At 41.7% G+C, this 13,545-nt stretch overlaps 1 protein-coding gene across 1 annotated transcript in view; it reads left to right on the plus strand.

The window, feature by feature from the left end:
• The window catches only part of LOC117379837 (rho guanine nucleotide exchange factor TIAM1-like), a 67,084-nt gene that overhangs the window by 40,612 nt on the left and 12,927 nt on the right, over positions 1-13,545 (plus strand). The window contains exons 14-15 of the mRNA XM_033976551.2: positions 5,041-5,109; positions 6,139-6,264. Of these exons, the coding sequence (XP_033832442.1) occupies positions 5,041-5,109; positions 6,139-6,264 (195 nt within the window). The remainder of the gene's footprint in view (positions 1-5,040; positions 5,110-6,138; positions 6,265-13,545) is intronic.

Raw genomic sequence — 13,545 nt, forward strand, 5'->3', positions numbered from 1 at the left:
GGGTAGTGGCTATTTGTTTTGAGACACTTGCTATCAGTGCTGACTCTGTTTGTTTTTAAGACTTATTGTGAAATTCATGTTTTAGTTACTTTACCTTTGTTTTTTGGTTTAAATCCTTGCAAGTAACCTTGCAAGTAACCTTTTATTTTACCATTTCTCCATCTTGGTTTTCTTTTTGTTACTTCCCTTCCCCACACGAGCTGGGTTGTAACAATTGGGGGCTCGTCCGGGATTTGAACCCAGGACCTCCTCTCTTTGACCTTCACTGGTCAAATGAGTTGAATGCTTCTCCTAACGTAATTTGAGTATGCTGTATACATTAAGCAGAAATGTGGCAAGTAATTATCCAGGTCTGATTTAGAGAAATTAAAATAACTCCCCCAGTCAAAGATCCATGGTATATGTGTAATTTGCAATCCTAAAATTGCCTACCCTGATTAGAACTTGATTTCCAAAGAAATACCCAGATGCTAATTACTACAAAAACTACATGCTCATTTGAGCATATCCATACTGGGAAAAAAGTTGGATGTTTCCTCAATAGTACAATAAAATGGTCTTGGGGATGCACCAATTTGATACTGGTGTTGAATATCGGCGGCATTACTGATAATTAGGCTGGATGTGGAGGAGACGCAGCTGTGCCCTTGTCTGGATAATGTCTCATTCTTGTTCCTGTGCAGAAAAGGGGCGCTCCCTAACTCAGTAACAGCAGGTATGGGTGGGATAATGTTGTGGGTCATTGGACTGGACTGTTAATCCAGTTTAAAATGATGGACAGGGTAGAAAGCATATGTCGTTGTCTCCTTAATGGGGTGCTTTGACTTGTATTGTGCAGTGTTGCTATTTATCTCAATTTGTGGCACAATGGAATGGAATGCACTAAAATGATCACTAGTGCGACATTCAAGATTTATAACTGGATTACTGCTGTAACGAGAAGCAAAAGGCAGTTACTGCTGAATGTAGAAGCCATTATCTTGTGTTGTGATCTTATTTATCCATGATTGTAATGGCTTGTGTTCTAGTGGGCTACGATGTGTACTGTTCCCATAAGACTGTGCAGTGTAACGCGAATTTATTACATTATCAACCCATGCTAAAATATTAAAACAGAATACAAATAATTTGTGTTTAAGTTGAGGTGAGACGCTGTTTAAGGAACAGGAAGAAGAATCTTAAACATAGAGGTAATACATTTATTTCTCACATTTATGTGAGTAAACTACAACATAAGTTTCAAATAGATACAAGTTTTTCATCATGTAATGTGTTCCTTCCATGGACCCTCCACCTGAGGGAGGAGCCATGAGGGGCGAGTGCAAAGAGATCTGGGCGGCAGTCGAAGGCGGGGCCTCGACGACCGGATCTTCGGACATGGAAACTAGCTCTGGGGGCATGGAATGTCACCTCGCTGGGGGGGAAGGAGCCTGAGCTTGTGCGGGAGGTTGAGCGTCACCAACTAGATATAGTCGGCCTCACCTCCACGCACAGCTTGGGCTCTGGAACCCAACTCCTTAAGAGGGGCTGGACTCTCCATTTCTCTGGCGTTGGGCAGCGACGTCGAGCAGGTGTGGGCTTGCTCATTGCCCCACAGCTCAGCCGCCACATGTTGGAGTTCACCCCGGTGTATGAGAGGGTCGCATCCCTGCGCCTCTGGGTTGGGGACAGGTCTCACTGTTGTGTCGGCCTACGGGCCAAACAGCAGTGTAGAGTACCCGGCCTAGTCCCTGGTCAGGCTACTAGACAGTGCACCAACCGGGAACTCTGTTGTTCTCCTGGGGGACTTCAATGCCCATGTGGGTAATAACAGTGACACTGGGAGGGGCGTGATTGGGAGGAATGGCCTCCCGGTCAGTACCTGAGCAGTGTTTTGTTATTGGACTTCTCTGCTATTCACAGTTTGTCCATAACAAACACCATGTTCAAGCACAAAGGTGTCCATCAGTGCACAAGGAACCAGGACACCCTAGGTTGGAGGTCAATGATCGACTTTGTTGTCGTGTTATCTGATCTCCGGCCGCGTGTCTTGGACACTCGGGTGAAGAGAGGGGCTGAGCTGTCAACCGATCACCACCTGCTCATGAGTTGGATCCGCTGGCGGGACAGACCTGGTAGGCCCAAGAACATCGTGAGGGTCTGCTGGGAACGTCTGGCGGAGCCCTCTGTCAGAGGGGTCTTCAACTCACACCTCCAAGAGAGCTTCTCCCTGATCCCGGGGTAGGGATCAGGGAGAAGCTCTCCCTGATCCCTACCCCGGGAGCTGGGCTGGGGACTCCGAGTGGGCCATGTCCCCAGCCTCCCCCAGGATCATCTCCACCTCCACCAAGGTCTGCGGTGCATGTCGTGGCGGCAGTCCTCGAACCCGGTGGTGGACACCAGAAGTAAGGGATGCTGTCAGGCTGAAGGAGTCCTATCGAGCCTTGTTGGCTCGTGGGACTCCTGAGGCAGTTGATGAGTACCAGCAGACCAAGCATGCCATGAGTTCGGGGAGGCCATGGGCAAGGACTATCGGACGGCCTCAAAGAGATTCTCGCAAACCGTCCGATGCCTCAGGAGGGGCAAGCAGTGCTTCACCAACACTGTTTACAGTGTGGATGGATAGTTGCTGACCTCGACTGGGGATGTTGTCGGACAGTGGAAGGAATACTTTGAGGATCTCCTCAATCCCACCGTCACGTCTTCCAAGGAGGAAGCAGAGACTGGGGACCTGGAGGCCTCGTCCATCACCCTGGCTGAAGTCACCGAGGTGGTTGGCAAGCTCATCGGTGGGAAGGCTCCTCAGGTCTCTGGAGATTGTGGGGCTGTCTTGGATGACACGTCTCTGCAACAGTCGGGAACAGTGTCACTGGCTTGGCAGACCAGGGTGGAGAGGAGAAGCCGATCGATAGTCAAACCTTGGATTCAGGAGGAGCAGTGTGGTTTTCATCCCGGTCGTGCAACACTCGACCAGCTCTATACTCTCCATCGGGTCCCCGAGGGTTCATGGGAGTTTGCCCAACCAGTCCTATGCGACAGTGTCCCTTGTGGTGTCCTTTGGGGGATGCTCCGGGAGTATGGGGTCTGGGGCTATGACCGGAGCAGGAACTGTGTTCGCATTGCCAGCAGTAAGTCAGACCTGTTCCCGGTGCATGTTGGACTCTGCCAGGGCTGCCCTTTGTCATTGGTTCTGTTCATTATATTTATGGACAGAATTTCTAGGCACAGGGAGGAGCTGGAGGGGTCTGGTTTGGGAATGACGGGATCTCATCTCTGCTGTTTGCAGATCATGTTGTCCTGCAGCAAGCACTGGGCCATAGTTCTCGGTTGGAAAAAGGTGGCTTGCCCTCTCTGGGTGGGTGGTGAGTCTCTGCCTCAAGTGGAGGAGTTCAAGTATCTCGAGGTCTTGTTCACGAGTGAGGGAAGGATGGAGCGTGATATTGACGGGCGGATTGGTGCAGTGTCTGCAGTGATGCGGACGCTGTAACGGACTGTTGTGGTAAAGAAGGAGCTGAGCCGGTAGGCAAAGCTCTTGATTTACTGGTCAATCTGCGTTCCTACCCTCACCTATGGTCAAGAGCTCTGGCTAATGACCGAAAGGACAAGATCGCGGATACAAGCGGCCGAAATGGGTTTCCTCCGTAGGGTGGCCGAGCACACCCTTAGGGATAGGATGAGGAGCTCGGTCACACGGGAGGAGCTCGGAGTAGAGCTGCTCCTAGGCCTCGAGAGGAACCAGTTGAGATGGCTTGGGCATCTGTTCAGGATGCCTAAAACTTGGACGCCAGGGAGGTGTTCCGGGCATGTCCCACACTGGAGGGACTATGTCTATCGGCTGGCCTAGGAATGCCTTGAGGTCCCACCAGTGGGTGAGGGAAATCTGGGAGTCCCTGCTTAGACTGCTGCCCCCGCAATCCGGCCCCGGATAAACAGAGGAAAATGGATGGATGGATTTTATGTGTAAAAATGGCAAACATTTTTGGAACATCCAGAGTAGGAAGATGAAGAGCTAGGTTTAAAATTTTTGCTTCTTTTTGTTGACATGTTAGACACAAAAAAAAAAAAAAAATATATATATATATATATATATACTGAGGGGAAGTTTGGGATTTGAGTAAACTAGATCTGATCAGAAAATTCTAATTTCACCTTATTTTTTTGGAGTTAAAACTTTGATAAATCAGACTTGGAATTAGACATTTTTTAAAAATCCTTGTGTACGTTTCATCAAAGTCCTGTTAAGTACAACATTGTAAAGTTTGGCTCATGTATGTGTTGTTGGGGCAAAAGAGTTTGGGAGTCTCGAGTCTCTCCCCTTAGAAAATGTAACAATACATTGTTTTATTGTTTGATTTGGTTTAGTTTTTAAGTAATTTTTTATTTTATTTTTTCTGAATATTCAAATTATTTTTTGTATATTGCCTCTAGTTGATTAGCTCACAATGTTTCACAATCAGCTAAAGACAGTGTAGTTACGGTGTAACAAAATGGGTCATAATTAATAATTAAAAACTTGTTAAACTTATTGTAGTGTTAAGTCAAGAAAGTGTGACCTTTCCTGAATAGTTTAAGAATGGTCATGATTGTATATTTTTTTTAATTTAACCAGGAAAGTTCCTTTAAGAATTTTCAAGGGATTCTTGGCCAGCAGCACAGATCAGTTAGTTAGTACATCAGCACATTTGGATGTATGTTGATCTTGATCTTGATCTATATAACAATCTTTCTAAGACCACAGAGGGAGTACAGGGTACTGTGCATCAATCCTTTTTCTTAATATCAAAATCAAATTTTTCAAAATTTAGCAGAGTGACACGTGGTGGTTAATTATCAGTATTAATATTTTTGCTTTATTTATTTATTTATTTTTACCATTATTTGCATTATACAATTTTAATTTGAAATGCCAATTTCTTAATACATAACAAAGTGACTGTCAAACCTCCCACTTCAGTATGTTGACTTCATAACTCTTGTGTAAACTCTTTTTGTTTAGCTTTATCCTGCTCTCCTGCAGCTGCCCCTGAACTAAGTGTTGTCCTCTGCTTTGTTTGTCCTCAGGATCTCAATTGTCTTATAGGAAGGTACCTGACCCCTCTGCAGAAGGAGAGCTTTTTAACACAAGATGAGGTACCTGCAATGTCAATTCGCCTAATCTTGCAGCTCTAGTATTACAGCTTTAGACTCGAATGGCAAATCTGCGTTTTTTAAAGTACCATAATTTCCTCCACAAACCTCAAAATGTCTTGTTTTATTCTGCATAAAAACTGCTATCCTTGTAGTTTAGATCTGTACAAACTAGGGTTGTCAAAAGTATCAAAAATCGGATACTAATCAATACAGACACTAGCATCAAAGCTAGATGCTCGTTTGAGCAGGTATCAAGATTAATAAAGTCACAGGACAGAAATGAACCTTTCCTGAATTGCTTTAGAATGATCTTGAGCTGACCACATAGACTAGTATACAGCTATGGACCACCATGGAACCTACCTGGACCACTGAGGGTTTTCACAGATCCAAATCCATGGGAATATAAAAGAAAGTACTGTTATTTAATGTAGAAAATAGCATTCTATTTTATGTTTTTAAATTTTCATCTTAGTATCAGAATCTGTTGTCTATTTCTTGGTATCAAAATTGAGTTTGAAATTTTAGTATTGTGACAATACAGTACAAACATGTTCTGAAATGTGATTCTTGTGTGTATGTTATTTGTCAGTTCACATTTCAATCTTTTGGCTAATTCTTCTGGACTTGTCTAAAGTGTTAACTTTGAACAGAATCCTATTATTAAAACATAAATCGCAAGCCTAATCTCAATTGAATTCGATTTTTTCCCCCCATAATCATTCAGCCCCATTCTATGTATCTAGTCTGCACAGCAAGCCTTGAGAAGAGATTGTTCTATTATTCAAAATGCCAGCACTGTTGAAAGTGTAAAGTGGCTTACATAACAATTGTGTGGTAGTGCTGAAGGATGAGAGCAGGTGATGAGTAGAAAACACAGATTTTTGCAGTCATGTTTTTCTATGGTTTTAAAATTTGAGGGTTGCATAATAGTTGACTATTGTATTGGTAAAAACAAAATGGAAAAGACCACACAGTCGACACCTGTTGGAGTGATAACAAAATGTCACTACGGTTGTCTCTCTCCAGCTGGATGTGCTGTTTGGGAATCTGCCCGAGATGGTGGAGTTTCAAGTGGAATTTCTGAAAACGCTGGAGGATGGGACCAGGCTGGTGCCAGATCTGGAGAAGCTGGAGAGGGTCGAGCAGTTTAAGGTGAGGGATGGGGTTGTGTGTTTTTTTATTTCCATTTTAATTTATTGGAAAGTCTATTTGAAAAGTTGAAAAGGCTACTGATGTCACGTTTGTGAAGGAGTCAGCTCTTTTCAAAAATGAAACAGTTCCAACCATTAATGTAAAAGAATCATTCATAAGAGCTGGAACTTTTTATTTCAAAATTTCATACATTTTGGACTGATTTGCATTGAACCAATACATGAATTGGCACAGATGTAGAGGAGGCAACACAAGTGAGAGATTTGTGCACAAAAAGCATATTTGGCATCATTATAATCTAGTTAAATAATATTATTGTTGAACAATTTTATAATATAATTTCATTAAGATCGTTTCCACACTGCAACAAGTTAGGTCGTAAAAGAGCATTCGCTCCAAGAGGCGCTTGAGGCAGTTTGCACTCAAACAGTCGCATTTTGGACCACAGTAAACAGCAGGTCCAAGAGAGCTTGACACAGGAGGACTTGGATCGGCCTCACGTGCACTCCGGAGCAGAGCAGGGCAAGTGCGGTATGAATGCAGCTGACCTCAGGCCAACATAAAGTCCGCTGTGAGGAGACTAGTCTTCTGTCTGTGCAGGTGAGCTTGGGTCTGTTCCATGTCCAGTTATCATAGTGTATTTAGCCACTGGTGAAAGAAAAGACCACCACATACAGGGGAAGTGAATGTACTCGTGGGGCTCTGTCCACTTGAAGCTTGTTGTCATAGAAATAAGTTTGTCAATCTTTGGGGTGAATGATGTGCAGGTGAACAAGACTGATCCAAAAGTGCCAATAAATCTAGTGCCACTGGGGTGAGTACACAGAGCTACTAATGTGTGAAAAACACCCTAGATTATGCATAATTTCAAATGGTAAACACACTAGCTCTCAGTTTGAACCACTTTAAACATACCTGAATCTTGGTAATTTCTCTGTGGTTAGTTTGTAGATACAATGAATTATCACATTGGTTTCATTCATACGAATACAAAAAGGGCCAATTTTTAAAAGTAACTGAATTGTAACATATAAATGAGCCTATAGTCCCATCACTTGTCATGTCTATAACTAAAGGGCATGAATATGGCATTGAAAATCACATTCTATTGTCTAGAGTATTTTTAGCATCATTATAGTATGGAAATTGGTATTGAGTCTATTCTTAGGATACAAAAATTTTGACACTGACAACACTAGTAAGACTGCATGTGTCAAGATATCTTTGAACAGCAAAAACAAGATTGAATAAACACCAGATATGTACACATACGTTTAATACAAAACTGTGGACCATTCCAGGCAAAGCAATAACATCTCGAATTAAAGCCGCAAGCGGCATCGAACGTCCCTCGCAGGCCGTGCTTCGCACTCGGCCGACTCGGCACTCCCTGTGGGTGGCACTTGCCTCTGCTTTATTGCGGCTTTGGGCTGCACTTGTCACCAAACAAGTCAAAAGAAGTGCTGATGCACAAAATGGAAAAATTTGGGTTTTTCCAGGCATCGCCATGGCAACACTGTGCAAAATACAAACTTGGCCCCCCCCGGACTTTTTTGACGGGGACGACCTGAAGAATCACTGTGCCAAATTTCACATCCCTCAATGAAGCGAATAAGTTGTCATAAGACTTTGAAATGTACGAAAATTTGGAAATTTTCCCATTAAGATAACGTGCTGTTTTGCGCATCGCCATGGCAACCCAGTGAAAAATATGACATGGGTCCCATTGACTTTTTTGATCAAGATGACATGAAGAGTTAAGGTGGCAAATTTCACTTTATTCCATGAAACTAATATTTTTCCCATGAATGGGAAAAATTTGAAGGTTTCCTATTAGGATAACATTGGCATTTTGGCGCATTGCCATGGCAACACGGTGCAAAAAACGACATAGGTAGGTCTGATTGACTTTATTGATTGGGATGATCCAATGGAATTTGGTGTCAAATTTCGTAACATTTGGGAAAACTAAATTTTCAGCCTTCCATACAAATTTATTTATTATTCTATATGCCTGATTCTACTGTTTCTTTCACAAACAGTAGAATCAGGTAGGAAAGTTTTACAAGTGATTCAAATTTGAGCCAAATCAGACTTTGTATGCGCAAACAGGAGCAAATTTTGAAATTTGAAAATTGCAAAAATTCCAGTGGAAATTTGCGGCTTCGCCGCACGGAAACCATGATAGGCATCATCATAAATTGGATACATTTTGATGCCCCACTTGTCTAGATGATGTACGGTGATTTTCAGCTCTGCAGGTGAAGCACCTTCAGAGGAGTTGATTAAAAAAACGCTTACTTTGCATTTTGGAATTTTCAATCCAAGATGGCCGACTTCCGGTTTGTTAGGGGGCTTGGCCATAATAATCTTTTTTTGTTTGACATCCCTTGAAGAATGCGTATACCGAATTTCGTGGCTCTACGGCAAAGTTGAAGTCGGGACGTCTCCCATTGACGCAATGTATTTTGACTTTTGCAAGGGGCGCTGTCACGCCATTTTTACCATTATACACGCCATTTTTACCATTATACCATACGCCATTATGCAACATATAAAAAAATAGATTTTTCAGCAGACCTGAATTTTGGGCAAAATTTTGTGAGTTTTTGAATATGTTCAGGGGGTCAAAATCCTGCTCAAAGTGCAGGAGAAAGAATAAATAAATAAATAAAAAATAAATAAACAAAAATAATAATTTTAGCAAAAACAATATATCCAATAACATTACAATGACTTATTATATGTTTTTTGAAAGCTCTCGACCTTCCCCACGTCACCATGGGGTCAATGGCGAATGATGTCGGGGTCCGTCATTGACCTCCCATTGACGCCCATTCATTTTAGCAGTAAAAAATATGGCCCATGCATGCGGCAAGGGGGCTTGGATAGGGCTCGATGTCAGGAGTGTGTTTGGGGACATGAGCGCTTCGCGCTGCATGCATCAACATTGAGTCAATGGGTGAAGCATGCTAGCATGCTAGCAAGAACAAATATGCATATTTGCTAGGATACAGGAGTCTGTGCACAGTGCGACGGGGCCACGAAGTTGTGCGCATCGTGCACAACTTCGTGCAGACAGTCTGCAACTATGAGTGCATGGGCTTCGCCCATTGACTCAATGTTGACGCTGACATGCTAGCAATGTGTGCCCATGCACTCATCGTTGCGGAAACAATAGGCCCTACGTCCTGCGGCATGGGTGCTTAGATGGGGCTCGATGTCAGGAGTGTGTTTGGGGACATGAGCGCTTCTCACTGCCTGACATGCTAGCAAGAACAAATATGCATGTCCCATGCCTACGGCATGGGTTGCTAGGATACAGGAGTCTGTGTACGGTGCGACGAAGTTGTGCGCAAAGCGCACAACTTCGTGAAGACAGTCTGCACTCATCGCCCATGCACTCATCGTTGCGGAAGCAATAGGCCCTACATCCTGTATGGGCTTGGGCCTAACAAGAAAAGCAAGTAGCGGACCCTCCTTGCAGAAAAGTTATACATTGCACTGTAAGAAATGTTCGTTTCTGATGCAAGCGTCAAAGAGGACTAAGAGACTGAAATATAAGTCAGAAGGGTTTAATGAGTTCATCACAGGTAAAGTTAACAATGAAGCACCGGACTCTCAGGAAAGGATAGGAAGAGAGTCCTGAGATGTTTGTGTTTCCAGCTTTTATAGGCCTCCCAGTGTGTGAGGCGGGTCTTCCTCTCGGCAACATGTGGTTACACATTAAAAACCTTTTGGCAAAATCCCTGAATGTGCGTTTTTAAGTCAATCAATCTCATTGTTTTATGACCCTCACAGGATGAGGGGCACTCAGTCCTTGGTGAACAGGGCCACAGATAAGAAGTGGCCCTGGTCATAGATGTTATCTTCTTGGCCCCAGTGCTGTAGATTGCTTTATGACCCTCTCAGGGTGGGGGTCTTTGGTGAGTAGGGCTACAGGCATCTGGGGTAGTATTACATTGTTAAAAAAAATACCTTACAGCACCTATAATAGCATTCAGCAATATGTGCTGAAACTCTGATTAAAGTATACCAACAACTAGTCCTAAAATGTTTTCAAAACTACAGCACTGTCGTCCTTGGGAAATGAATAGCTGACAAAAATCCATTGCCATGTCCCACTGCTCTTCCACAAAGTTTAGATACTGTACTGAATGTCTAATGATTGGTTTCGCACAAACTGATCGACTTGAATATGGACGGGGCAGAACAAGTGTGCAAAGAGCCTGGCCTAATCTCTGGAGTCGTGAGTCAGGGCCCAACTGCACAGCAGGCTTTCAACTGGTGCTTGTGTGTGGTTCAGTGAGATGTTGTGACAGTCAAGGAGGTTAGCTGGCAGTAATTACCGGATTGTAAAAGTTTCAAAAGGTTGCAAAAGTCTTTTGTGTAGTTTTGTAATGTATTGCTATATTTAAGTGGTAGAAAATCTATGTATCCCAAAAGTTACTTAAAGGTGCTGTACCTTATTTTTAACGTATTAAAAATATGAAAAACGGCTAGTTCATTTTAAACAGTAGCTCCGTTAGTGTGTTTGGCCGCTGATTCAAAGGTTGGCGATTTGAATCCGACTCTCGACATATACATCATTGGTTGAGCAGTCAGATCCACTGACCCACAGGTTGGTGGTGATTCCAACTCCCACAGATGAATGCTGTCCTTGGGCAAGACACTTAACCCACCTTGCCCCAGTGTCTGTGTACACAGGTGTATGAATGGGTGAGTGGTTCCTTGATGTAAAAGCACTTTTAGTGCCTTGAAGGTGGAAAAGGGCTATATAAAATGTGACCGTTTGCAATAAATCTACACAGGCCCTTTAAAGTTGCACTAGGTAACATTTCTGTTTGAGGATCCATCATCTCCATGGAGATGTTATTACCTAGAATGTTCCATGTTATGACATTAAACATTTAGAATTTATTTGATTAGGGGGCATTTTATTGCTTAAAACTATCTTGGAAAAAACATGCATGAGCGTTTCAACTCTCCAAAGATCTGGCCAATAATTTGCCACCTGCTTGTCTGACCAAGGTAGAAAGGTTTATTGCCATACTGTGGAACATTAGTCTTGTATGTTAATTGTATATCCTTAAACAGTTTATCTTGAAATGCCAGTCTACTTGACATTTCCCTACCTTGATTGTAACCTATGGAACACTTGACATTTGGAATCACATTACTTTTCATAGCTAATGTGAGTCGCACAGGTTTGACAAAGAATTGTCAGAGATGAAAAGCTGAATGTAAAGCTCTTCTGTAATGTACTTTTGTTCATATAAATACCATTGTACACAGAAAATGTTAAGCGCTGTATGCCACTGGGACAAGTCATTATTGCTGCTGACATTTGCACTTATTACTTATTTTATTATTACAATTGGCCTGAGTAAAATATGCACAATGAAATAATGCTGTAGTCAGGTACTCTTGACAGCAGTCCTGGCTCGACCTGGACCTCGAGCTGGATCCCCAGACATTACAATGTGGGTGCTACTAGGGCTGTCAATCAGAGGCTACACCAGAAAATCATATAAGCTGGATACATGGTCCACAATACTGTCATTATTGATATTTGAGCAACAGCCAACTTAGTTGGTAGTGTTTGACCACTGATCCGAAGTTTGGCAGTTCAAATCCCGCTTTCGACATAAACATCATTGGTTCAGTCCTTGGGCAAGACACTTAGACATTCACACACCAGTGTACACAAATTCTGAGACTTCACTGCCTAAATGTTAAACATTTTATCTCTTTAAATTATTAGAGAACTTGTATTTTTTCCATCAACTTCTTAAAATAGATAAAATTAGAACCGTAGATTATAAATTAATTAGATGCAGAACACCTGAAGCCATGGCTGCCCTCGAAGCGGACCTGTCGTCACAGCTGTGGGAAGAGGTCTATGCCACTAGTGACCCTGATAGGGCATATAATGTCTTCATATCAGTGTTACTTAAACTCTATGATAAGCATTGTCCACAAAGAAAAATCTTACTTAATAATAAAAATAACCAAAAAAAACCTTGGATCACTAAGGGCATAGAAAATGAATGTAAAAAGAAAAATCATTTATATAAATTATTTATAAAATATAGAACAAAAGAAACCGAACATAGATATAAAACATACAAAAATAAATTAACAAATATTATAAGATTAAATAAAAGGGATATTAGATCTATGCTGTTCCAATTTTTTATGATAGTAATCCAAGAGACTTGGAAAATACTAAAGAGAATAATTAGAAAGGGGACTGAAAAAGCCCAATACTCAAACCCTTTTGTCAAGGACGGTATAGTAATAGATAAAATCAAAGAATTGACAAATGCATTTAATAACTTTTTTGTAAATGTAGGGCCCACCCTTGCAAATGGAATTATAGAGCCCAGAGAAAAGGAAGGGTTAAATGAGGAGATTATTCAACGAAATACAAATTCTATGTTTGTAAGGAATGTACACGAAGATGAAATTATACAAATAGTAAGAAAATTTAAAAATAAGAAATCTACTGACTACTCTGATATAAATATGTTATTGATTAAAGACATCATACACTGTATAGTTAAACCTTTTACTTACATCTGTAATCAATCCTTTACCACCGGCGTCTTCCCAAGTAAAATGAAAACAGCCAAGGTAATTCCCATATTTAAAAATGGTGACCGATACCTGTTCACTAATTATAGACCCATCTCATTACTCTCCCAATTTTAAAAAATATTAGAAAAACTGTTTGCAGTAAGGCTTGATAGCTTTATTGAGAAAAATAATTTATTAAGTAACCATCAGTATGGGTTTCGATCAAACAGGTCCACTACGATGGCAGTCATGGCACTAGTGGAAGAGATAGTAACAGCAACGGACAATAAACAATACACAGTTGGAATTTTCGTAGACTTAAGCAAGGCCTTTGGCACCATTGACCATAAAATACTCTTGAAAAAAATGGAAAGGTATGGTGTCAGAGGCACTGCACTTGCCTGGTTAAATAGTTATCTTAGTAACCGACATCAGTATGTGCATATGAACAATTTTGACTCAGATAAAAAGACGATTACACATGGAGTTCCACAAGGTTCCATTTTGGGACCAAAATTGTTCATTATGTATATAAATGATGTATGTGACATATTGAAAAACCTAAAGTGTATTTTGTTTGCAGATGATACCAGTCTGTACTGCTCAGGAAGAGACTTAGATCAACTTCTGGATACAGTGGAAAATGAGCTCAAAATAATTAAGAAATGGTTTGATATTAACAAACTATCACTTAACTTAAGT

Source organism: Periophthalmus magnuspinnatus, chromosome 13 (assembly GCF_009829125.3).
Source record: "Periophthalmus magnuspinnatus isolate fPerMag1 chromosome 13, fPerMag1.2.pri, whole genome shotgun sequence".
Lineage (NCBI taxonomy): Eukaryota > Metazoa > Chordata > Actinopteri > Gobiiformes > Gobiidae > Periophthalmus > Periophthalmus magnuspinnatus.